Genomic DNA, 27,098 nt, shown 5'->3' on the forward strand with positions numbered 1-27,098 from the left:
ATGAGTGAGGACATATCTGTAGTTAAGAGTTTTCCTACATCTCTAATGATGTGGATCCTGGATAAAGGAAAACTGTTAAACATGGAAATATGGTAATAAAATGAATGTACCTGCATGTCTTATGTATTACTGCTGACTATGGTGAGGACAGTTATTGCTGTAGGCCTAGGTCACTGCAGCAATTTAGACGTTGACCAGATAAATGACCGTGTGATGTGAGCAGGGGCAGCGTATAACAGTCCCTATAGCAACAATTAGGAGGCGCCTATAACACTAATGACTGACATAATGTCCAGTGATTATAATCCCCCCTCCTGTAGTAGCCCCACACAGGCTGCTGCCCACCGACATGAAGGAGATGGAGCCAACAGATTCTTACAGAGCATAATAACCTCCTCCAAGCCTGTGATGGGCTGGGAGTGTGGTGCTTGGTTATAATGTCATAGCCAAGCATTAGACTCCCAAGGAGCCCAGGAATATGCCTTCACCTCTCACTGGAAGAAGCAGCGGGGTTGCTGCTGCCAAGCAGGGATGGGTGAGTGCTGATTTTGTGTTAAAGGAGTTAGAGCACCTCCATTACTGGCACTAGCCCTATCAAAGTGCATTTGAAGAATTGGGGGATCAAGCAATATAAAAGTGTGTGGGCAGACCAGCCTAGGTGGATGCACTCTTATCAAGGTTGGGTACAGGATGCTGGCGGTCAAAATCCCGACGCTGGCATCCCAACAGGGTTAGGATACCAACACCTATCAGTAGATTTCCTAATCCTTCTCCTAACCATAACCCTCCCCGCACCCTGAACCTAACCTCCCCCCTAGTGCCTAACCCCGGTATTTATCTTTGGGATGCCGGTGACGAGATTCTGACAGGTGTCGAGATTCCGATGTCAGTATTCTAAGCACCGACATCCCATGTGCCGAGATATTTACCGCATCCCTTTGTATCATGCTCCCTGCTCTCTCTTGAAAATCCAAAGCCGTCAGAGGTTCCAAGCTATGGAGGACACCCCTATTTACAACTGAAGTGGTGATAGGGTACAGGCAAGTGGAGAAACGTTGAACCAGTTCTACTCTCCCAGGACTCTAGTCCTGTACAGATGGGGCTTCTTGGTTGGCGGCATCTTGCCTTGTGGTGCCACAATCGAGTCTGTGACCTGCTCCCGTGTGATGACATAGTTGCTGCTCCACTGCTGTGCAACCAGGATATGCCCTGTGTATTCCCACAGCCTGCGGAGACCCCAGCTACTAACATGCTCTTGGCTGTCTCAGATGGGGAACGAACGTCCATCTGGTATCAGTGTGGTGGCGGGTTACTAACAAGTTTTCTTCCCCAATGGGCTCCCTGCCCTCCACCATCAGGATTAATGACCTTACGCCTCATCTGAGAAGCTGCCTATTTGGCTACTTTGGATTAATGAAAATAAAATGGAAGCTGTTCAGAATTAATTTAATGCAAATTGCTTAAAATTTTAGAGAGTTATTCTATAAAATGAAAAACTCTTCCTCCTGAGTACTGTGGTACCAGTGTTGGACTCGGGCATAAAGGATCCACAGGGGGGAATGCAAAGGTAAGGGCACACAGAAAGGGGAAGGGGTGGCAGTGCAAAGCTGATGGGGTGAGATCAGCCCCCAGAGGGGCCGGAGGAAAGAAAGATAACTGCCCCAGACACCTTCACAGCCATTTGGAATACATGGGCAATATTGTGTGAATGACTGCTTGGTGCATGCAGCTTGCCCTGAAGGGCAGTGTCATAGGCAAACTTAGGGGGCGTTTACGGTTGCCTTGAAACTCACCTCCCTAGCCCAAACCATGATGACCACAATAGGAATAGCATATAATACTAAAGTATGTGTTTTCAGATCTCCTCAGTGTCACAAATGTAATAATTAGCACTATAGTACCTTTGATCTTTTAACAAGTGTCAGCCAGTAATGAATATACTTGTGCACCAACTAGGAGATATGGAAAACATGCACTGTCAGGGGTGCACTGATATACTGTAGACCATCTATAGGGTAAATTATTAATACTGTATAATAATACACTATCTACTACATAAGGATACCAATCTGTACATCTACTGTATGTCCAGGGCAGTGCAAGCAGCTTAGCTATTCCATCTGTACTGATATGGTAATGCAGCAGGAGGCATCACGCCCCCTGCTGCATGCCGTATCCGAGCTGCGTTGTCCAACGCAGCATTGGATATTTTGCAGGATATCAGCCTGCTAAGGTGACCCATGGGGTCACGCAGCTGGCCGCCGCAGTTCAGATGAAGCCAGGAAATCTCTGTCAGCCGAGGGAGATCTTGGCATCTTCACTTCCCCCAACGATGGCGACACGCCTCCATTTTTGCCGCATCCTCCTGCCCCCAAATGGCAGCAGACTGTCAGTCACTGACCGTCTGCTGCCAGTTTGCGTACGGGCTCGCAGAACAGGTCTGGCGCCTGCGCAGTTACCCGAACATTGGGAATCTGCGTTAGGTGGTGCACTGCTGAATTAGACTGTGAGTCCTTAAGGCATACTAACAGTCCTGGTTTTAAGGATATCCATGCTTGAAGGCAGATGGTTAATTAAAAAAAAAAGAGGTACTAAATAAGTCACTTGTGCTCAAGTATGACTACCCTTAAAACCTTGACTGTTATACTGCTTTTATACCTAAATTGTGGGTCTGACCCGGAGGTTGGAACAGAGTTCCAATGCGGATCAGACCAGGAATTTCCCCCGGCTCCGACCCAGGATATTGCTGAGTTGGCGCCATTCACACCAGAGCCGGGTCTGCAGTGACCCGGCGTTGAAGTGGACGCTTGGAGATGACATCATCTCCAAGCGCCACTGAAGCCGACCAATCGCATGCGGTACGATCCAGGTCATCATGACCCAGATCGCGCCGTTTACACTGCAGGGTTTCACGGGTTATTCCTGTGTTAAACCTTGCAAGTTACCTGGGTTGGGTTGCCGGGTCACTCCAACCCTGTCCCCTTTTACACCAAGGAGCTACCCGGGTTAACCCTGCAATGACCTGGGTTTTAGTTCTGGTGCAAAAGGGGTATTAGCATACCTCCCAACATTTGAACAAGTTAAGGAGGGGCAGGTCGCACGCCGAAGGCATGCGCGGCCGAAAAGGGGGCGTGGTTTATGCATAAAGGTGTGGAGCCTATGGAAAATGGGGCGGGCCTCATGGCTTCCCCTGTTTTCGACAATTTGGGAGCATGCCCAGCACTCTCCGAGATGCTGGGCAGCCCTCAGGCAGTCCGTACATATGAGAACAGATGCCGTGCGCATGCGCACGGCATCTGTTCTCCTGCACACCTGGTTTGTGCTCTCATCTACTTCCCCCCCCACCGTGGGACACTGCGGCCCGCTGATGGGACAGCGGGACAGTCCCAGACAAACGGGACTGTCCCGCTGGATGCGGGACAGTTGGGAGGTATGTATTGTACCCCTTTTCCACCAACATTCCGTGTCTGACCCGGAGTTGGAACAGAGGGCCTGATTCAGACCCGCTCGTTCGCTCCGAGCGATGTTCGCACATCTGCGCATGTGTATGGGTCGTAATGTGCATGCGCCAACCAGTCAGTGCGGTCGGAAATTGTGTGTTCGCAAAATAGCGAGTGCCTGCTAATTTGAGTGACAGGATGAGGCGTTTGTGGGTGGTAACAGGGGAAGGTGCTTGAAAACGGGGAGTGGAGATCCGAACGCAGGCGTGCCAAACTGCCAAAACGGGCGTTTTAAGGGTGTGCATAATTAACAAAGCAGCGTCATCGGACACGTCACTTGGTTGTCTCTTAGCCTGAACTGTTCGCATGATTGCGGTAGGAAAATCCAACCACAAGCACTGCGAACAGTTCAGACGCATTTCGATGTACTCGATTAATCTAATAAATAGCGGAGATGACGTAGGATGCGAACGGCTAGGGGGCGTCTTTACAAAATAGCGAGCGCATGTTTCGTTCGCTCGCTCAGACATAGAGGCGTCAACAGACCGCAAAGAGCGAGCGCTCAATTTAAATAGCCAGCCCCTTTTTCTGAATGAGCGAGCGGTAAATAGCGTCCGGCTCTGAATCAGGCCCAGAGTTCCTATCCGGATCAGACCCGGAATTGAGCCTGCGCCAACTCGGGATATTCCCGAGTCAGCGCCGCTCACACCGGAGTCGGGTCTGCATAGACCCGGCTTTCCATCGTGAAAGTGGACGCTTGGAGATGACGTCATCTCCAAGCACCACTGAAGCCGGACCAATCGGCTGGCTTGCGGCGCACTGCAGGTCATCAAGACCTGGAGTGCGCTGTTCTCACAGCAGGGTTTCACGGGCTACGCCCATTTTAAACCCTGCTATTTACCTGGGCTGGATTGCCGGGTCAATCGACCCGGCGATCCAACCCTCTCCCCTTTTACACCAGGGAGCTGCCAAGGTTAACCCTGCAATAACCCGGGTTTTAGCTCCGGTGTGAAAGGGGTATTAGTGTGCCTTGAGAACTGAGGTTGGGAAATACTGCAGTAGATTCTGAAAAATAAAACAAAAGCCAATTTTAATGAAAACAAATAAATAGCTCAACATGTTGAGGTATTTTTTAAAATAAAAAATAAAATTAAACTGTCCCTTTAACACCAGAACGTACAAGATGACCCCTTCCACCAGGTGCAAATTACTCCACTCCTGGACTTCCAATGTAGTTTATGATGTTCTACTAATTAATTGATATTAAGGATGTTTCTGCACAATGACGCCAATTATAAATTAAGTGGGAACGCCGGGATTGTACCCGGTGGAAAAGGGGTCATTTTGGAGGATGTGTAAAATTATTTGCATTGAAAACATTTTATCTAACATCCTAATGCAGTGGTTCCCAAACTGTGTGCTGTGGCACCCTGGGGTGCCTTGGGACACTTGCAGGGGTGCCTCAGGTTGGTGGTCCAGCAAATCAAATTATTTATGGTCAATATACAGTAATGTAAATATATGGACAAACAGAAGCGCAAATCTGTCCACCACCACATAACTGAACCTAAGGATGACAGGTAAGCACAATTTTTACTGCACTTAATTATTATTATTTTTTTATTTCTCAGTAACAAACTTTTGGCTGAGCGGTGCGTGGAAACAATGCTGATATGATAGGGTGCCGTGGTTCAAAAAAGTTTGGGAACTACTTGTCCTAATGTGTAAAGGCCCCCATACATCAGCAACTGATTGCAGCAATTGTGCAATTTGCAATCGATTGAAAAAGGGAAAGATTTTTATACACAATCGATTGCAAATTGCACGACTGCTGCAATCAATTGCTGATGTATGGGGGCCTTAACACCAATTGACCTTTCTTACAAGTTACAACATTAAATAAAATCACCTGCTCTTCCCTGATGCTGCAGCGACATCTGCTGGACATAAAGAAACAAACAGCAACACATGAGTGAATCACATGACTGAAAACTTTACAGTAAAGTTTAAAAGTTGAACAAAGCTGACTTTAAGTTTATTTCCATTGTAATACGTGATGTTTGTGATTTAGTGTTAACTACAATGATATCTATGTGCTTGTAAGTGGTGAAAAGTGTGTTATAGTTCTCCCAGCACTTTCCTATGGGTGGGTTTAAAGGTCACGCAGGCACAGGGGGCAAGGAACTGAAGGAAGCCATTACCCAGCAGTCTTGGAGTGGAACTTGGAGCAGTGAGTCTCATTCTGTGCACAGAGGTTAGTGATGTATTCGTAGTACTGTAGATACTGGTACACGGACCTGTCATACATAAGGATGTAATAAGTAAATGCATGTTTTACCATCTCAGTATAGAAATGTATATAGGATGTGGCTTATTAGGGCTGGAAGTGAGTTAGTAGGGAGCCACGTGTTTGTTTCCTGCCTCTTCCTCCTCTGTCCCCTTAAGGTGCAGCCGTTGCTGCACTTACCGGAGTATATAAAATATGCTACACTGCAAGTAACTAAGCAATTTACATTTTAATATTATACCCAACGTGGTTACGGTCTTGTTTTTGTAGGACTGATAATGCACTTACCTCTCGCAATAGGAACCCTACGGCCTGGTTTTTCTTTTGCATTATGTTACTATGTGCACGTCCTTACAGTGATCTGTTTGGATTTCAGTTTTGCATGTGCATAGTAGGAATGTGCAGAATATACTGTTACTCTGTGTGTATGAAGTCTTTAATGTGAATGAAGTGCTTTGGGGAGGAAGGTCAGGGTCTTCAACCTTGGCCCTCCAGCTGCTGTGGAACTACACATCCCAGCATGCACTGCCATAGTTTTACCATGCTGTTATATCAAAAAGGTGGCAGTGCATGCTGGGATGTGTAGTTCCACAGCAACTGGAGGGCCAAGGTTGAAGACCCCTGCTGTAGGTTGCTTGTCCTCTCTTCCCTTTGTGTAGGGCAGGGGCTCCTACAGCTTCTGTGGAAGCTCACAATCTACTCCAACAAGCAGCAGAGCTCCTCACAGCAGGACCAGGCAGGTAGTATGGTTGTATTGAGTCACTGCTATCTCTTTTCTGGTGTATCCTACTCTCTCCCCTCTCCCTCCCCCATCCCATATACTTCCCTGACCTCAATTGTATCCTCACATTCCAGTTCCCTTTACACTAAAAACCTTGTGCTCCTCCACATGCTGTCACCTCCCTATTTGTGCTGGCAACTGGGCTGTTTTTTTTTTTTGACACACACACAGCGGCAACCCTGACCCTCCTCCCTGTCAGCAGGACCCGCGGCTGTCAGATAGATGATGGCCGTTCAGTGCGTATGAACGACCATCATCTGAAGATATATCTGCAGATCGCTTGATCTGCAGATATATCTTTCAGATGTGTACCCACCATAAGGTGGATGGAGTGAACTTCTGATTATGGGGGATATTCAATTAGGCTCTGAAAAGCCGTTATCAGCATTTTCATTTATTCCCGTATTCAATTACAAAGACTTTTCGCCGGTGTGAAAAGTCTTTGTAATAAAACAGGGATAAGTTTTCACCACTGCAGAGGTGGAGGAAAAAAGTGCAGAATTGGGGTTTAGGGGTGCAGGTTTACAAAAAATAGCCTGCACCCCTGGGAATGGCCCCTAAAAGGAATCTGTGTTAAAAAAAAAAAAAAGAGGGACACCCCAAAAATTAACTGCACACCCGGTGCATTTAATTAACTATATTTTTGGGGTTAAAAAAAATAAATAGTGGAACAGTCTTTTTAAAGTGGTGCAATTGATTCAAGGGGGTCCCCTGTATGCGGCAGGTGTTTTGCAGAATACGGGTAATTTTCAAAATGTACTTTAGGGATTTAAAAATATGCTTGAATCCATTTTCATGTACACCAAATTTGATGAGCATAGGTTTTTTTTTCCGAAAAATAAATAAGTGCTATTCTTCACCCCTTCTTCACAGGTGCAAAAAAGCACCTTCTGCAGCTATTTAAAAACCCTGCTTACCTTCCGCATGCTAAAACGGGGGTACCCATAGTGATCCACCATGTCAGGACATCATTAGGGGGGTCCCTGGATGATTTCCCGAAAATTCCCCTATTTTTCCCGATACTTACCTTTCCGCAGGGTCTCGCTTTCGCCGGCTCCAAACTGAATGTGTGGATAAAGCGGGCGTGCGCCCAATATTTTATCACTGCAAAACCTCCGATGTGGAGCGAAAAGTCCAGTACGGACTTTTTGCTCCCAAATTGAATATGGCCAGATATGTCATACAACTTACATTGAAAGCATTTGATATGCGTCCTCACTGGTGTACTTGAACTTTTATTTTTATATGCAAAGCAAATGCCAGTGGCGACTCTATCATAAGGTGATGACCAGATGGTTCTCTGATGTGCAGAAGGATTAATACTATAGACCCAGGGATTTATGTACATGTTCTGCAGTGCGCCATTTGCTCCATTCATGTCTGCACTACTAATCCCTTATAATATAGCCCACTGCTTTGCACTGTATTTACTTAAACTTGTGAAGGTGGCACTGTTTATAATGCCCTGCTAAAACAATAAAAAAGACACCACTGTATTAATCAAGTCTGCTTAATTGCTAATGAGTTCTCCTTGTTCTAAATTTAAGGTCTGTAGGACAAGGCTGCTGTTCATGGCCAAGAAAAAGGTAAACAGTGGTCACTTGTTTATAAATGTGACTATATAGTGTGTGTGATAGAGATATATAGATAGATAAAAACAAAATTCTTTTTTTCTCCTCTCTCTATCCTATCAATATTACGATATGTATGTAGTCGGTGATGAAACTGTACTCCTGAATTTATAACAGTTGATGTACCTAAAGGATTTACCTGAGGCTACATACTTTGTTTTAACTTTTTATTTAACCAGAATAGAACCATAAACTGAAGTTGGCATCACACATTTATGTCTGTACCCGTGTGACCCCAAAACACTCTCCTGCACGAGAATCACAGAATAACCTGTTGGTAACCAGCTTCTCAGTGAATCTCACCACTGAAACACTCTAATTCTTTTTCTTACCCCCAGATCATGGTTGGAGTCAGGGCTACACACAGAAAGGTCAGTTCCCTTACATACCAGATGTATAAATGTAGCTATGGAGGCTGACACGTATGTAGCCAGTGATGAGATACTGTACACCTGAGTGGAGACCCTACTCTGTAATTGATGCATGTAAAGGATTTACCTGAGGCTACGTTTCCCAGCAGCTCTAACACTGTTCCATCTAGACCTTGTTGGGCCCATGTCACCAGGCTGTACACGACAATGCTGCCTGTGTGCCACAGAGCACCCGCTTCCCCTGATGTGCAGTGTGTGATATCTGATTATTTTGCTGTTGTCTTTCAGTACATTCCGTGCTGTGTTGGAACCCGACCTGTTGCCGGCAATGGCTGAGAGTTGTGGCTCTGCCCCTGCGGAACTGCCCACTCTTGATGCAGAATGGTAAGCACACAATATGGAAGCTGTGTGGTACTCCCCAGAATATAGCATAAGTAGCCTGTGATGATGACCGTACAGCTGACTGGAGGGACTCTCCAATTGATGCTTTGTAAGGATTTACCTGAGGCTACAGAAGTGGTACTTTGGCTTCAGAAACTGCTATATGGCATGAATGACTAAACGGGGAGTAGAGTTACAGGGGCAAGGTGGGCTGGATGGTGTATTGAAGGGGCGCCATAGTGAGGGAAAGGCATAACCACACACCCCACAATGTTGTGACCATGCCCTCATCGTGGTGACATGCACCATAGCAAAATACTACCCTCCAGTGCCCATAACAATTGCTCCACTTACGTCTGCACCACTAATCCTTTATAATATAGCCCAGTGCTTCTGCAGTGTACCTATTTCTTAAAATTAGGAAATATAGAACACCCGCGCTCCAATGAATCAGGAGTGCAGCTCAAGAAATTGTGACCTACACACGTCACCAAGTAAGCATGAAAAGATAGAAAAGTACACTTGAGCGCTCCTCCTCTGAAGTAAATACTCCCAATTATTAAAAGGCAGTTAAAAAATTTGAAATAGTCCAAATTGTCTCTTTAAAAATATTTGTAGATTATTCAGATGGAGTATTCCTGCTAGTACACTTTCTCCAACGAAAATAATAAACACGACAATGTTCTTTTTCAACACACTAGTATACAACCCCTTCAGTATCCAACAGCACCTCCAAACAAATCAAAACAAGGGATCTCCCATAGTGAAGTATTGTAAATTTATTTCACGTTAAAAATCAAGGTAAATAAAAATGGCAGCGTACCACAATCAACCTTTTCAGAAAGGCACTGTGTAAAAGCAATAGGGATTTTTTGCTTCCCTAAAAGCAGTTCACCTTTCCCTGTTAGGTGACTGGTCCCTTCAAAGGTTCTAGGTAATGGGAAGCTCCCACAGGTGACCTTTCTGAAAAGGTTGATTGTGGTTCGCTGCCATTTTTATTTAGAATCAAATGAACAGCTTCATCTTTCTAATACCGAACTAAAGCCCTGCTACTCTAGGGGTAGAGATATTCTCGTAAAAACTGATATTTCACATCTTGGCAAAGGCAATAATAATAATCCATCATTTTTTCCTAAAAAAAAAAAAAAAAAAAAACTAGGTTGCATCAAATGTACATGTGTAACGTGCCAATACTTGATCGCAGGTGATACATTCCATCATCCGCACAGTGGTAAACTTTTTTTTTTTTTTTTTTTTTCCATTAAATTCCAACTTACTTGTAATACCAATTTTGTAATATACCAAATAATCTGCCCCTGCGGTTTAAGCTATATTGGTAAAACTGAGCGAAAATTTAAGGAGCGCATGGAGGCTCATAGATCTGCCATTCGTAATGCACTATTGTCAGGTTCCAGTGGACAACCTGTAGCTCGTAATTTTTCTGAATTTAAACATCCCCTTTCTAGTTTACGCTACAGGATGATGATGGCGGAGGTGATCGAGCAAAAAAATTATTGCAGCGTGAGACTCACTGGATAGTTAAACTTGGCGTTCTATTTCCTAAGGGTCTTAATGAAAGCATCTCTTATACTAGTTTTCTACTTCAGGGTCCATAGGGTATCCACAGGATACCTTGGGGGTATAGGCGATGGCGGCAGACATCCAGGCACCACAGAGTTAAATTTTCAGCCTCCCAGGATGCACTGGGGTCCCTCTCCTATACCCCGCCACCGAGCCTCAGGCCACTCAGTTTTCGTAGGTGCCTGGCCGGACCAGTCGCACCGTACAGAGGGGGGTCTTTTTAAGGCCCCTGAATATTTCTTCGCAGCTGTGGCTGCACAACTAGAGTGCTCCAGCATAGGACAGTCCGTATTGACGTCCATGCTGTCACTCCTACACCCCGCCGGTACCAGAACGCCGGTACCGATCCGGGGATGCTGGTAGGTAGCTGGGGTCACAGCTAGCGGTGCTCCCCGGCTACCTGGACTGTGGCCGGATGCACGGGGAACAAGGTAAGCGGTGGGCACCCGCCGGTAACACAGTCCTGTTTGGTCCCCAGGCAGGGGGCTCCCTGGGGACCGGCTGCGCGTGGGGCCAGGTACTGATCCTGCGCCTTCCACTAGACCACCAGGGACAGCGGGCCGCAGCATGTGCGGTACAGTGCGGCGTCCCAGGGGTTAATAGCACGCCAGGGGAGAACGCCTTCCCTGTCTCACAGCCGGCGTCTCCCCCGCTGCACAGTGCCATTCCACAGCGGTCTGAGCGGGCTGTGTCAGCGCTCCTCCCCCGGGCCCTGCCTTCTCTCTGCTCCTCGGTGGCCATTTTCTCACTACATGTGCTGGGGATGGCAAACGCTGCTGGAAGCTGATACAGATGCCATTGCGGTCCGGGTCACCCGCATACCTCTCCTTCAATTAAGGTCAGTGTATGCAGCACTGTTTCCTACCAGGCTCTGGTCTGTGTAGTTGATCGCAGTTCTTGTAATGCAGGATGTTATCTGTGCATTGTATGTGACTTAAATGCTAGCGCTGTTTGCCTGTACTTTCATTTCTGACTGTCAGCCTTTTCCTGTTCTTCTGCTACAGCCCTTGCGGTGCGGTGTCGCAGGGTGTTTATTACCTCACAGTAAACGTGGTTTTTCTGTGTGGGAGGTCACATACGCTCCGTTCACACTCCTCATGTCGGAAAGTGAACGAGGATATCCTCTTCCAGCTATAATGTACTGATATCATGTGCAGTTAGTGGAGGGATATGTAGACGCTGAGGGTTTATGGAGGGCATGTTGTATTATATATCACGCCCCATTTCTGTCACTGTGCCTGCAGAAAAAAAGGGGACCGCCCTCGGCTGGCTAAGATGCTTACAGCCTTTGTGGGCAACGCCCCCTGCGTTTCCCCATAGGGGTTATCGCAGCCTGTGGTGGTCTCATCACAGGCAGGGGTCCCTGGACAGTTGATGGTACCCCAGTGTATCCTGCTTTTCGCCCCCCCCCAGGTCTCGCAGGAGCCTGTGTGGGTGAATTTATTGTCCAAATGTTATAGCACCTGATGGACGTTTTACAGGGGGAGTCACCATTTCGGCCTTCTAAACGGCCTTTCGGGTCTCAGACGGGTAACTGGATCTCTGCACACTGACTCTCCAGCAGAGCAGGTGGATAGTGGCAAATTCTCAGAGACTTTGCCACGTTCATAATGAGACTGTCTTACATATAGCCTACTCCTTTCCAGAATCTCCTCGGCAGCAGTAGCGGCTTGCCGCTCCCTGTGGTTGCGCTCTTGGAAAGCGGACGCAGATTCCATTTGGAATGCTTTGCCTTTTACGGGACAAGTCCTGTTTGGCCCTCGTCTGGACGCAATTGTGGCCCTGCAGGCAGCAGCTACGTCTGCGTGTCTGCCATCGGCTACAGTCCCATCAGGGTCTGGGGCTTTGTCTTTTCGGCCCTGTGAGGCCAGGGTAAGTCTAAAATACAGCTTTCCAAGACAGTCAGTAGCCAGGAAATCTGCTCAGCCATAAGAACAGGCTTGGAGTACAAGACGTCCTACTCCCAAGTTGGACTATAAGCCTTCAGCCTCACGGGACGGGCCTCCTCTCGGGAGCCCCCAGAGTTGGAGGCCGGCTTCTCCAGTTCACCCAGTGCTGGTGTCTGACCACCACGGACACTGGGGTAAGAGAAGTATTTTCTTGAAGGTATGTCCTCTCTTCCCGGTAAAAGCCTCCCAGACGGTTTTTCGTTACAGGTCTTCTGTCAATTCAGGACAAGGCCCTGTAATTTTTGAGGGTGTTACACTCTATGCTCCAGGCAGGAGTTATAGTACCTATTCCGTTGCCCCAAAGGGGAACGAGGTATTACTCCATCCTCTTTCTGGTACAGACACCCAATGGGGCTTACCAGGACATTCTCAACCTCGAATCCTTCAACAAATTCTTAAGGGTTCCTCGGTTCGGGAGGGGGACCCTGCATTTCCATCATTCAATGGAGCCTGGGAATTTTGTGGTGTCGTTGGATATATTCAGGGTGACTACCTGAATATCCCTCTTTTCTTAGCACACCAGTGTTTTCCTCAGGTTTGCAGTGGTCGATAAGCGTTTCCAGTTTCTGGCATTGCCCCTTGGTCTGGCCTCCGCGCCTCACGGTTTACCAGGGTCATGGTAGTTATGGCAGCCCACCTGCGGATGCAGAGGGTCCGCTTGTTACCCTATCCGAGTGACCTGTTGTTACCACGGTCTCCAGAGATACTTCAGTGCCATATGCAACGGACAATATCTGTGTTGCTACGTTAGGGCTGACTGATAACCTGGAAATGGTCCTCTCTGATTCTTCACAGAGGATGCTCCATATCCCAACATCTGAGGATCTTTGTGATTGAGGAAAAGATCTCTGCAGGCAACTGCGTACCTTTGCCTGTAATGCAGAGTCGCCGAGTGTCTATTCACTTGGCAATGTGGTTCCTGGGTTCCAGGATGTCGCTGTTCGACATGGTGGAGTACCCAGCTTCACTCTAGAGAACTTGATCCTCTCCGGATGGGATGGGTTGCCCCATAGGATAAAGTCAATAGGCTTTCCCCGGAGGTTTGTCTCTCTCTGGCCTGGTGGCTGCAGAAAGCTCACCTAAACAAGGGGCACCCCCTTTGGGATTGCGGACAGGGTCCTACTGACGACGGACGTCAGTATCCGTGGCTGGGAAGCAGTGACTGGTCCACACTTGTTCCAGGGCAGGTGGACACCAGTAGTTTTTGCGCTTCCCATAAACATCTGAGAACTCTGAGCAGTATTCAAGGTTCTCCAGCATGCAGGACAGGTCCTCCACGGAAATACCGTGCAGGTACAGTCTGACAACGCCCATCATGATGGCTTATGTAAGCCACCTAGGAGGTTCCCGAAGTCAGGCGACACTAACAGTGGTGTCCCGAATTCTGGCTTGGGTGGAAGGCTATATCCCTGCCGTCATCGGCAGTGTTCATTCAGGAATCCTCAGATGGAAAGCAGGCTTTCTCAGCCGTCAAGACGTGCATTCAGGGAAATGTCCTCTTTATCAGGAGGTGTTCAATCTTCTGGTGAACAAGTGGAGGCTTTCAGAGATGACTCTTCTGATAAACGTAGGTAGGTCCAGTGGACCTTCCAAGTTGTGTACCTCGTCCCTCCGTTATCCCTTCTTCCTCCAGTAATAGCAAGAAGGAGGCACGCTCCTGCTGATGGCTCCAGCGTAGGCCAGATGGCACTGTTACTCAGATCTTCGGAGCCTCTCAGTTAACACTCCGAAGCTGTTGCCTCTACGCCCGGACCTGTTGTCTCAGGATCCTGGCTGATACCCAGACCTGGGTTGTCTGTCCTTGACGGTGTGGCGGTGGAGACTGCCCTCTTAAGGTCTAGGAGTTTTTCCAGCTCTATAGTTAACAGGGGCTCTGTCCATGCTAAGAGCTCGGAAGTTTTTATCTGCAAGAATTTACCATTAGGTATGGTATACTTTCTTTCAGGTGTCGCCCTAGAGGCTAGGCTCCTCGGGTATTCCGGATATCCAGAGGTTGGCTTTCCTACAGGTGGGCTTAGATAACTGTCTTCGCCTTGCTTACCTGAAGGTGCAGGTTTCTGCCCTGTTAGTATGGTTTCAGTGTAGGATTGCTACTCTTCCTGATGTCCGCACCTTTGTGCAGGGTGTACGTTATATTCAGCATCCCTTTGTTCCACCTGTGGCCCCTTGGGATTTGGCTGTGGTCCTTAGGGCTCTCTGAGGACCGCCATTTGATCCACTGGGCTCAGTGGATTTCAAATGGCTTACGGCTAGGACTGTATTCCTTCTGGCTCTTAATTTGGCCAGTAGGATCTCAGAATGGGAGGCTCTGTCATGTAGACCTCCCTTTTTCTCATCTTTCCTAGGAACAGGGCAGTGCTTGCCTTTACTTCCCCAGTCCTGTCTGCTGGTGAGGCCTATTTGGCTGTGGTACGGGCGCTAAGAATTTAAGTTGACCGTACCAGTCCATTTAGGAAATCAGACTCTGTTTTGTCCTTTCTGATTTCCATAAAAAGGGTTGGCCTGCCACTACGCTAACTTTGGCAGGATGGATTCACAGGTCTTCCTGTTCCATCCTCTATTAAAGCTCTTCCACTAGGTCTGTGGGTCCTTCGTGGGCAGCTCGACGTGGCGCCTCAGCAGTGATGGCAGCCACGTGGTCATCTGTTCATATTTTTGTAAGGTATTATGCTTTTGATACCTTCGCCTCTCAGGATGCTTCCTTTCGGCGGCGGATTCTCCTTACAGCACAGGAGCGTCCCCACCCTTAAAGGATACTGCTTTGGGACATCCCCAAGGTATCCTGTGGATACCCTATGGACCCTGAAGTAGAAAATATGAGATATGGTAAGAACTTACCCTTGTTATCTCTATTTCTACGAAGTCCATAGGGTTCCACAGGACTCCCGCCCTGTCGCACCTGTACTGCAGATGGGCTTTGATCTGGTCACCGGTTTCTCCGTCTCCTTCTGGTGAGAATGTGATTTTTGTGTGTTCCAGACTGTCTTCTCTCTCTTTTTTGCTCCTGCTCCGGCCTATGGCTTGTTACGAAACTGAGTGGCCTGAGGCTCGGGGGCGGGGTATAGGAGAGGGACCCCAGTGCATCCTGGGAGGCTGAAAATTTAACTCTGTAGTGCCTGGATGTCTGCCGCTATCGCCTATACCCTCAAGGTATCCTGTGGAACCCTATGGACTTCGTAGAGATAACAAGGGTAAGTTCTTACCATATCATATTTTTTGTAAGTTACCTGTAAGTTTATAGTCTATCTGACATCTTTGTATTGCGTGTTTATTATAGTGAGATCGTTTGTTACCATTCACAATGGTTATGTGATGTCATTATTTTATTATGGTGTTTGTTTATCCCCGTAGCCATGGTGATGGGTGGTCACAGAAGGAGCGATGCCGCGTACTATCAGCGCAATGACGTCATTCAAAGGAGACGCCGGGCAGGTGTGCAGTCCCGAGCCAGAGTTCCTGTCTTCACCGGGTGTAGTAGTAGTATATAAGGTATGTCTTTAATGACTGTTTGTTACTTTTTCATGACGACCGTTTATTACAACTGAAACGTTGAAGCTGCTAAGAACCTGTGACTGAATTATTTATCTCTGCCTTGAGTGCCGCACCATCGTTTTGTGTGTGTATATATACATAGTGTTCACTCTAGCTCCGGCTGCAGGCAGGGCGCCGGAGCTAAAGAAGGCAACCTTGTGTGTCTATAAGACGCGTTCCCTTTTCGTTATACTTGGGGGCGTGCCCGGCACTTACAGACACGCCGGACAGCCCCCAAGCGCTGCAGACAGGGAGAATAGATGCCGGGCGCATGCGCCCGGCGCCTATTCTCCGGCAGTGACCGGATCACTGCACATTTCTCCACCCTCGGGACACTGCAACCCGCGGGTGAAGACGGCACCCGCAGGCTGTGAGGGCAGGGCGCTCTTTGCCCTCCTTCTGGAGGGCAGGGCGCTCTTTGCCCTCCAGAAGGAGGGCAGGGCGCTCTTTGCCCTCCAGAAGGAGGGCAGGGCGCTCTTTGCCCTCCAGAAGGAGGGCAGGGCGCTCTTTGCCCTCCAGAAGGAGGGCAGGGCGCTCTTTGCCCTCCAGAAGGAGGGCAGGGCGCTCTTTGCCCTCCAGAAGGAGGGCAGGGCGCTCTTTGCCCTCCAGAAGGAGGGCAGGGCGCCGCGCCCCGCTAAAACAGCCTAGCGGGAACGCTATATACAGTCAGGTGCACAAATATTGGGACATTGACAGAATTTTCATATTTGGTCTCTATTCACCACCACAATGGCTTTGAAATTAAACAAACAAGATGTGCTTTAACTGCAGACTTTCAGATTTAATTTGAGGTAATTACATCCAAATCAGGTGAACGGTGTAGGAATTACGGTTTCTATATGTGCATCCCACTTTTTAAAGGGCCAAAAGTAATGGGACTATCAACTCAAAAGCTATTTCATGGACAGGTGTGGGCTATTCCCTAGTTATTTCATTATCAATTAAGCAGGTAAAAGGTCTGGAGTTGATTCTAGGTGTGACATTTGCATTTGGAATCAGTTGCTGTCGACTCTCAATATGAGATCCAAAGAGCTGTCACTATCAGTGAAGCAAGCCATCATTAGGCTGAAAAATCAAAACAAACCAATCGGAGAGATAGCAAAAACATTAGGTGTGGCCAAATCAACTGTTTGGAACATTCTTAAAAAGAGAACGCATCGGAGAGCTTAGCAACACCAACACCAAAAGACCCGGAAGACCACGGAAAACAACTGTTGTGGATGACAGAAGAATTATTTCCCTGGTGAAGAAAAACCCCTTCGCAACAGTTGGCCAAATCAAGAACACTCTCCAGGAGGTAGATGTATATATGTCAAAGTCAACAATCAAGAGAAGACTTCACAAGAGTGAATATAGAGTGCTCACCACAAGATGCAAATCATTTGTGAGCCTCAAGCACAGGAAGACCAGATTAGAGTTTGCCAAACAACATCTAAAAAAGCCATTACAGTTCTGGAACAACATCCTATGGACAGATGAGACAAAGATCAACTTGTACCAGAGTGATGGGAAGAGAAGAGTATGGAGAAGGAAAGGAACTGCTCATGATCCAAAACATACCACCTCATCAGTGAAGCATGGTGGTGGTAGTGTCATGGCATGGGCATGTATGGCTGCCAATGGAACTGGTTCCCTTGTATTTATTGATGATGTAACTGCTGACAAAAGCAGCAGAATGAATTCTGAAGTGTTTCGGGCAATATATGCTCATATTCAGTCAAATGCTTCAGAACTCATTGGACGGCGCTTCACAGTGCAGATGGACAATGACCCAACGCATACTGCAAATGCAACCAAATAGTTTATTAAGGCTAAAAAGTGGAATGTTATGCAATGGCCAACTCAATCCCCTGACCTGAATCCGATTGAGCATGCATTTCACTTGATGAAGACAAAACTGAAGGGAAAATGCCCCAAGAACAAGCAGGAACTGAAGACATTTGCAGTAGAGGCCTGGCAGAGCATCACCAGGGATGAAACCCAGCGTCTGGTGATGTCTATGCGTTCCAGACTTCAGGCTGTAATTGCCTGCAAAGGATTTGCAACAAAGTATTAAAAAGTGAAAGTTAGATTTAGGATTGTTTAGTTTGTCCCATTACTTTTGGCCCCTTTAAAAAGTGGGAGGCACATATAGAAATTGTTGTAATTCCTACACCGTTTACCTGATTTGGATGTAATTACCCTCAAATGAAATCTGAAAGTCTGCAGTTAAAGCACATCTTGTTTGTTTCATTTCAAAGCCATTGTGGTGGTGAATAGAGGCCAAAATATGAAAATTCTGTCAATGTCCCAATATTTATGCACCTGACTATATAGATATAGATAGAGTCAGTCTTACAGTACAAGTAAAGGCTACAAGTCGGTCACCGCGCCGGAGTCGGTCACCGCGCAGGGGGGCTGCAGGAGCAGCCCCCAGAAGCTTTTTATTTTCTAATAGATTTTATTTATTTTAGTTTCTCTTTTTACTACAGACGGCAGCGAAGGGCTGTCTGTACAGACGCCCACGCTGCCGCTCTGATCCCCGACTGGCGCCGCGACGCCAGTACTGATCTGGGGATCGCGGCGGGAGGACAGAGTCCGTACTAGCCGGACTCTGTCTACCTCCCAGGACTGCTGCCGGAGTCGCCGGGGATTCAGGTAATGCAGTCCTTTAGCCTCCGGTCCTGGGGACAGACCAGAGGCTGCTGGCAGTGGCGGCGGGCCCCCCCATAACCCGTGGGACCACTAGACCACCAGGGATAACCGGCAAGCGGGAAGCCAGCATCCCTGGGGTTAATGGCCAGCCAGGGGAGGAAGCCTTCCCTGTTCAGCGGCTCCTCCCCTCAGCTCAGCGCGCTTTTCAGCCTGCATGTTCAGCCTGCATGTCTAGCGTCCCTGAGCTGCAGTTCACTCGGCCACTCCTCCTCTGAGGTCTCTGGCGGCCATTTTTTTCTACATGTGGCAGCGCAGATCCCTCAGGGAGCACGCGGACCGGTCCCCCTGTGTACCTCTCCCCTGTTAGGACGGCGTACACAGCACTATAGCCCTTCCAGACACTGAATCTGGGCGGTTGAGTGTAGTGTAAAGGTGCAGTGAGTATATCTTCCTGCATGGTATGTGACTTTTGCTAGTGCTGCTGTCTGTATTTTTCTCTTATTACTGTCAGCTTATATCTATCTCTTTCCTTCTTCCTTAGCCCTACAGGTGTGGAGGAGGGGCTTTTCTACTAACCTCACATATATAAATCAAGTATTTGTGAGGTCTGTCACATACAGTTGTGTGCTACACAGTGCCATATTCAGGACTGTTGTTCAGCACACAGGGAAGTGCAGTTCTTTTTTCCTCTATTGCCATATATATTTTGTCTGTACATTATATTTGGTTATGTCTGAGGGTGAAGTTGAGCACTCCGGGACTCCAGTGTTGTTTTCCTGCAGGCGCTGCTCTGCGGGATCACATAGGGAAGAGGCATCTCTGGATGGCCTTGATGAGCGGTGTCAGTTGACTCCTGGTCAATCCAGACCCCCTATGACACAGGAGCCACCATGGGCTATGTTTTCACAGGTGCTGGTGTCTCTGGCGGACCGCCTTGCGGCTCCGTCTGCTGTCCCTACGAGGACTCTGTCCCAGCCTACCATTTCCCATTACCAGTGTACCCCGCAATTATTGCAGAGTTCCTCTGGGTCACAGACTGTGGACCCTTATTCAGGATTGCCTATCTATTTTCAGGCCACTCCTGCTACACAACAGTCTGTGGTGCCTTTCCAGACCAATGTGGCAGCTCCTCCACCATGGGTGGACGTGCTCTCCAGTTCAGTCCAGAGTCTGGCAGCTGCATCTTCGACTTTTCAGTCGATGCTGCACAATGACAGGTCTGCAGGGGCATCTAAGCGTGCACATAAGTTGCATGCGGCGCAGATTTCGGACACTGAGGAGTCCTCAGATGAGGGTGATGTCCAGGACGACTCCGATTCGTACACCTCGGCTCAGGAGGTGGAATCTCGGTCGTCTATTGATGTACGAGCTCTGGTTAGGGCGGTGCGTGCCATTCTCCTAATAGAGGATGAGGCACCTGATCCTAAGTAGAAATTCCCTAGTTTTTAAACAAAAAAAAAAAACTAAGGTGACTTCGGCGGTATTCCCCCTATCTGATCAATTAACAGATCATATGGCGGTGGCTTGGCAGACACCCAGTAAGAGATTTGTGCCTCAAAAGAGGTTGGCTTCCAATTATCCATTCCCGGAGGCGCATTGTAGGAAGTGGGTAGCTCCACCGGCGGTGGATTCCCATGTCACACGCCTTATTAAGAGTGCTACGCTGCCAATACCGTCAGTTTCCTCGGTAAAGGATCCCACGGACAGAAAGGTTGAGGCTTGCCTTAAGTCTATTTATTCCCCCTCTGGAGCAATTGCTCGCCCGTCCATGGCCATTTCCTGGTGGCCATTAGGGTTGGGCCAATGCCTTAGGGGACACTTTTCCTGAGGATACTCAGGAAGTCCAGAGGGCATTACTAGGACAGATGAGTGATGCGGCTTCTTATATTGGAGAAGCTTCCTTGGACGCTAGTCTGCTAACCTCTAGGGTGTCGGCTGCGGCTGTGCATGCCCGCCGCTCCTTATGGCTGAGGTCCTGGAGAGCAGACGCTGATTCAAACAAGGGCCTGGAGGCCTTACCTTTTAATGGGGAATTACTTTTTGGTCCAGACTTGGATAGGATCGTGGATAGACTGGCTAGGTCCAAGAAACAAGCTTAGAGTGCCAGGCGTCCCTCTTCCAAACAGGAAGATAAGCCTTCCGCCTGATGGGACGGGCCTCCCTCTGGGGGATCCCAGAGGGGAGGCCGACTTCTTCATTTCGCCCAGAGCTGGTTCAATACCACCACCGATGCCTGGGTGCGAGAAGTGGTCTCCCAGGGGTACGCCCTGTCTTTTCGGCGCAGACCGCCTCACTAGTTTTTCTGCACGAGTCCTTCTCAGGACATAGCCAAGGCTATGCTGATCAGGGAAGCTATAGACTCCTTGCTGACTGCAGGGGTCATTGTACCTGTTCCACAATCTCAGCATGGGATGGGGTACTATTCTGCTGTTTCTGGTACAGAAACCCAATGGCTCCCATCGACCCGTTCTAAATTTAAAGTCTTTGAACAGGTTTCTCAGGATTCCCAGGTTCAGAATGGAAACCTTGTGTTCCATAATTCTGGCTATGGAACCAGGGGATTACATGGTCTCCCTGGATATCCAGGACGCTTACCTCCATGTGCCGATAGCAACGTCACATCAGAGGTGTCTGCGGTTCGCTCTGTTGCACCGTCACTACCAGTTCCGGGCTCTCCACAGCGCCGAGGGTGTTCACCAAGGTGATGGCAGTTATGGCTGCCCACCTTCGGAACCAGGGGGTACGGTTGTTAGCGTATCTGGACGACCTCCTATTGCTGGCAAGCTCTCCGGAGGTTCTGCTGCAACATCTCCAACTGACGGTGGCTTGTCTGCAGATGCACGGGTGGTTAATAAATTGGAGGAAGTCATCCCTGATCCCATCTCAGCAGATGGTCCATCTGGGGGCCCTCCTAGACTCTCATCAGCAGCGGATCTTTCTAACTCCAGAAAAGGTATCTTCCCTACAGTTGCGGATACGCAGTTGCCTGGATTGTGCCAGTCTTTCGGTACACTCGGCAATGAGAGTGCTGGGTTCCAGGTGTCGGCATTCGATATGGTGGAATTTGCCCAGTTTCACTCCCGGCCTCTGCAGAGGCTGATTCTAGCAAACTGGAATGGGTTGCCTCACCGGATCCGGTCACAGACCCTGGTGCTATCTCCGGATGTACGACAGTCCCTGAATTGTTGGCTTTAAACAGCTCACCTCCTCGAGGTTCGCCCATTTTGGATCCCGGCCTGGGTTCGGCTCACGACAGATGCCAGTCTTCGGGGTTGGGGGGCGGTGACGGGTTCCTTGTCACTTCAGGGTCGTTGGACAGCGGAGGAAGCGGCTCTCCCCATCAATGTTCTGGAACTAAGAGCCGTGTACAGGGCTCTGCAGTCGGCCGGCACCACTCTTCACGGAAGGGCGGTGCAAGTGCAGTCAGACAACGCCACCACGGTGGCGTACATCAATCACCAGGGAGGAACTCGCAGCCGGGCTGCGATGGCAGAAGTGTCTCACATCCTAACCTGGGCGGAGTGCCACTTTCCAGCGATCTCTGCAGTCTTCATTCCCGGAATCCTCAATTGGGAGGCAAACTTCCTCAGCCGTTACGACGTGCATCCAGGGGAATGGTCGCTTCATCCAGAGGTATTCCAACTACTCATGGACAAGTAGGGACTGCCGGAGATGGACTTGATGGCCTCTCGTCACAATCACAAGTTGCCCGTGTACAGGTCAAGGACAAGGGACGACGGCGCCAGTCTGGTGGACGCTCTGTAGGTCAGATGGACGTTTCAGCTGGCATATCTGTTTCCTCCGATATCCCTTCTGCCTTGGGTCCTGCGCAAGTTCTAGCAGGACGGAGGCACTCTGGTACTGGTGGCCCCAGCGTGGCCAAGACTTCCGTGGTACTCCAACCTACAGAGTCTGTCCATCGACGTTCCGTACCTTCCTCCTCAGCGGCAGGACTTGTTGTCTCAGGGGCCCTACCTTTACCCGGATCTGGGTCGTCTGTCTTTGACGGCGTGGCTCTTGAGACGGCCGTCTTAAGGTCCCGGGGCTTTTCTAGTTCCGTTATTTCCACCATGCTGAGGGCACGCAAGCCTGCTTCTGCAAGGATTTACCATAGAGTGTGGCACACGTACTTTCAGTGGTGTGAGTCCAGAAACTTATGATCCTCAGGTATTCAGAGTTTCAAGGATTCTGGCTTTTCTTCAGTCGGGTTTGGACTTAGGTTTACGCCTTTCCTCTCTGAAGGTGCACGTGTCTGCTTTATCGGTTTGGTACCAACGTAGAATTGCTATGTTACCGGACGTACAGACTTTTTTTCCGGGGTGTTCTCAGGATTCTCCTGGCTATTGCTTCAGCAAGGAGGGTTTCCGAGTTGGGGGCACTTTCATGTAGTCCCCCCTTCTTAATTATTTTCTACAGGACAGAGCAGGGCTTCGCACTCGTCCTGAGTGTTTACCTAAGGTTGTCTCTAAGTTCCATATCAATCAGGAACTGGTGGTCCCAGCCTTTCAGTCCCCTGATCTTACAGCAGGGGAGACTTCGTTGGACATTGTCCGTGCTCTCAGAGTTTATGTTGATCGGACTGCTTCTGTTCGAAAGTCCGACTCCTTGTTTGTCCTCTTTGGTTTTCATAAGAGGGGTTGGCCTGCCAACAACCAGACTTTGGCCCGTTGGTTTTGTTCTGTTATTAGGGAGGCTTAGATACGAGAGCATTTACCTGTTCCAGCCTCTGTTAAGGCTCTTTCCACTCGTTCTGTGGGCCCTTCTTGGGCTGCTAAACGTGGTGCCTCAGCTGTTCAGCTGTGTAAGGCAGCCACTTGGTCTTCGGTTCAAACGTTTCTAAGATTTTATGCGTTTGACACCTTTGCCTCTCAGGATGCATCCTTCGGGCGCAGGATTCTCCTTTCTGCACAGGAGCGTCCCCGCCCTTAGTTGAACTGCTTTGGGACATCCCCAAGGTCAACCCTGTGGACCCCCTATGGACCCTGAAGTAGAAAACAAGAGATATGGTAAGAACTTACCTTTGTTATCTCTGTTTCTACGAAGTCCATAGGGTCCACAGGGCGCCCGCCCTGACGCACCTGGCTTCTAATGGGCTGTGTTGCTGGTCACCGGTATTTCCGTCTCCTTTTTCTGTGAGTATGGTTTCTTGTGTGTTCCAGTCTTCCTTCTCTCTGTTCCATATTCTCCTCCGGCCTAGGCTGCTTACCAACTGAGGTGCCTGTGGCTCGGGGGCGGGGTATAGAGGAGGACCCAAGTGCATCCTGGGAGCTAAAAGCTTAACTGTGTGGTGCCCATGGATCCTGATCCAGCTATATCCCCAAGGTCAACCCTGTGGACCCTATGGACTTCGTAGAAACAGAGATAACAAAGGTAAGTTCTTACCATATCTCTTGTTTCATTTCAAAGCCATTGTGGTGGTGAATAGAGGCCAAAATATGAAAATTCTGTCAATGTCCCAATATTTATGCACCTGACTGTATGTGTGTGTCTCTCCCTCTCCCTGAGGCTACATAAACTGAAGTTTGCATCGCACACTGATATCTGTACCCGTGTGACCCCCAAAACACTCTGCATGCCCGAGAATCTCAAAATAAATTACGGGATAACTTTGTCTTCCGTTAAGGGTTGTAAAAAGTTATTTGCAAACATTGCTCCAATGAGCCGCAGGAACAAAGAGCCAAACAGATATCTGCTTTTCGTAGTCTGACTTGCAGCAGCCTGATAAATATAAGTGCTCTCTCAGGGTTACAGCTCCTCCGTAATATTTGCTATTGCTGATTTCTATGTTGGTTACCAGCTTCCAGTAACTTCTCATTTCTTTTTCTCTACCCCCAGATCGTGGTTGGAGTCAGTGCTACACACAAAGGTCAGTCCCCTTACATACTACACGTATAAATGTAGCTATGGAGGCTGACACGTATGTAGCCAGTGATGAGATACTGTACACCTGACCTGAGTTTAGACGCTATTCTGTAACTGATGCATGTAAAGGATTTACCTGAGGCTACGTTTCCCAGCAGCTCTAACACTGTTCCATCTAGAACTTGTTGGGCCGCATGTCACCAGGCTGTACACGACAATGCTGCCTGTGTGCCACAGAGCACCCGCTTCCCCTGATGTGCAGTGTATGATATCTGATTATTTTGCTGTTGTCTTTCAGTACATGGCTGAAAGTTGTGGCTCTGTCCCTGCGGAACTGCCCACTTTTAATGCAGAATGGTAAGGATACAATATGGAAGCTGTGTGGTACTCCCCAGAATATAGCATAAGTAGCCAGTGATGATGACCGTACAGCTGACTGGAGGGACTCTCCAATTGATGCTTTGTAAGGATTTACCTGAGGCTACAGAAGTGGTACTTTGGCCTATGAAACTGCTATATGGCATGAATGAGTATGAACAGTAAGGTAGGGGGGATTACATGGGACAAGAAGGTGGGCTGGATGGCAGGTTTAAAGGACTCTGTAGTGCAGGGAAGGCATGCACCCTAGCAAAATAGTCTACCCTCCAGTGACCACGCCATCCCCTTCCTGCCAAAATACTGGGGCCTGCCTAATGTTTTGGCAGCACTATGGCTTGTCATTGTGGAATAATACTATATACTATACTACTATAATTATTGATGGTTTTTTATTAAAATTAAAACCCTTTCCTCTATTTAATCAATGTAATCAGAACTTATAAGTGTGGGAGTGTGTCTCAGAGATGAATCCTAATGGGGGCATATTTTAACATTGAAACCCCCTAAAAACACTGTAGTAGTTTATTGAAAAGGGGATATCTACATATATGCTGAACATTTGATGTAATTTGCCATACATGCTTAACGTGGCGTGATCCGGATGCTTTTCTGCTGCATTTGGTACAATTTCCCACAAATGTAAATTATTTTCCTAAGTGCTTTTTATGTTTTGTTTTTTGTTTTTGTTTTTTATCTTGTTTTGTTTATTTTTGTATTATATATATATATTTTTTATTTTTTTTCGTCAGGTCAATAATTTGAGCCGGTGACCAGATGGGAAGGTTTGTGGTCTTTGAGAGAGTATAAAACCCATTGGAGGAATATTTTGCTTTATCCATAGGCACTTTGTTTTGGACCCCAAGTTGCTAGAAAGTAATTTACACTCTGTGCCCACTTTATTAGGCACAGCTTCTTGTTAATGTATATATTTAATCAGTCAATTTTGTGACTGCAATTCAATGCAACGTCTCAGTCAAGAGGTTCAGTTATTGCTGTTCAGATCAAAAACCAGAATGGGGAAGAAATGTGATCTCGGTCACTTTGAGTGCGGAAGGGTTGTTGGGGCCAGACGGTGTGATCTGAGTATCTCGGAAATTGCTGATCTCCTGTCATTTTCACGCACAACAGTCTCTAGACTTTACAAAGAATGGTGCTGCGCTAAACAAAAAACATCCAGTAAGCGGAAGTTCTGTGCCCAAAAACGCCTTGGTAATGAGTGGTCAGAAGAGAATGGATAGTGTGCTTAAGCGCTGACTGGAAGGCGACCGTAGATGAAATAACAGTGTGTTACAACAGCGGTATGCAGAAGAGCATCTCTGAATGTACAGACCATCAAACCTTAAAGTTGATGGGCTACAGCAGCAGAAAAAAAAAAGTTTAGCCGAAAACGGAGGCTACAGTGGGCACAGGCTCGCCAACACCGCTCAGCTAAAGCATCCTGAGACCATTCATATGTGGAGTTGCTTCTCAGCCAAGGGAGTGGGCTCACAATTTTGCCTAAGAACACAGCCATGAATAAAGAATGGTACCAAACATCCTCCAAGAGCAACTTCTCCCAACCATCCAAGAACAGTTTGGTGATGAACAATGTCTTTTCCAGCATGATGGAGCACCTTGCCATAAGGCAAAATGATAACTAAGTGGTCCGGGGAAAAAAACAACATCATTTTGGGTCCATGGCCAGGAAACTCCCCAGACCTTCATCCTATGGAAAACTTGTGGTTAATCCTCAAGAGGCGGGTGGACAAACAAAAACCCACAAATTCTGACAAACTCCAAGCAATGATTAGGCAAGAATGGGCGGCCATCAGTCAGTACGTGGCCCACAAGTTGATTGACACCATGCCAGGGCGAATTGCAGAGGTCTTGAAAAAGAAGGGTCAACACTGCAAATATTGCCTCTTTGTATAAAGTTAATGTAATTCTCAATAAAAGCCTTTGACACTTATGCTTGTAATTTTATGTCCGTATAACATAGTAACATCTGACAAAAAGGTTTAAATACACTGAAGCAGCAAACTTTGTGAAAACCAATACTTGTGTCATTCTCAACTTTTTTTTGCCATGGCTGTAGTATGAAAAGTTTCCTTCTAAATGTTATGGTGACCTGCAGTGAGCAACCCATATGAGCGAAGAAAGGTGGCAGTACAGACACCAAGTTAATTGAAGCGATCAAACAAAACTTAATATAATTGGCATAATGTGTATAATAACATGCATAGTATTGAGCTAGTTATAAAGGTATAACTTCTGTCCCCATGAGGAAGCATTC

General features: G+C 47.9%; 1 protein-coding gene across 1 annotated transcript; it reads left to right on the top strand.

Moving 5' to 3' along the window:
* Positions 1-26,763, top strand: LOC148517465 (uncharacterized). Its single transcript, XM_088478638.1, has 10 exons — positions 1-92; positions 5,631-5,694; positions 6,387-6,467; positions 8,056-8,094; positions 8,478-8,510; positions 8,799-8,894; positions 15,773-15,910; positions 24,422-24,452; positions 24,747-24,805; positions 25,576-26,763. Exons 1-6 carry the CDS (start codon positions 1-3, stop codon positions 8,844-8,846), a joined length of 357 nt encoding a protein of 118 aa, XP_088334764.1. The 3' UTR covers positions 8,847-8,894; positions 15,773-15,910; positions 24,422-24,452; positions 24,747-24,805; positions 25,576-26,763.
* The last annotated feature ends 335 nt before the right edge of the window (positions 26,764-27,098 follow it).

This window comes from Taudactylus pleione, unplaced genomic scaffold (assembly GCF_031769625.1).
Source record: "Taudactylus pleione unplaced genomic scaffold, aTauple2 ptg000216l, whole genome shotgun sequence".
Taxonomy (NCBI): domain Eukaryota; kingdom Metazoa; phylum Chordata; class Amphibia; order Anura; family Myobatrachidae; genus Taudactylus; species Taudactylus pleione.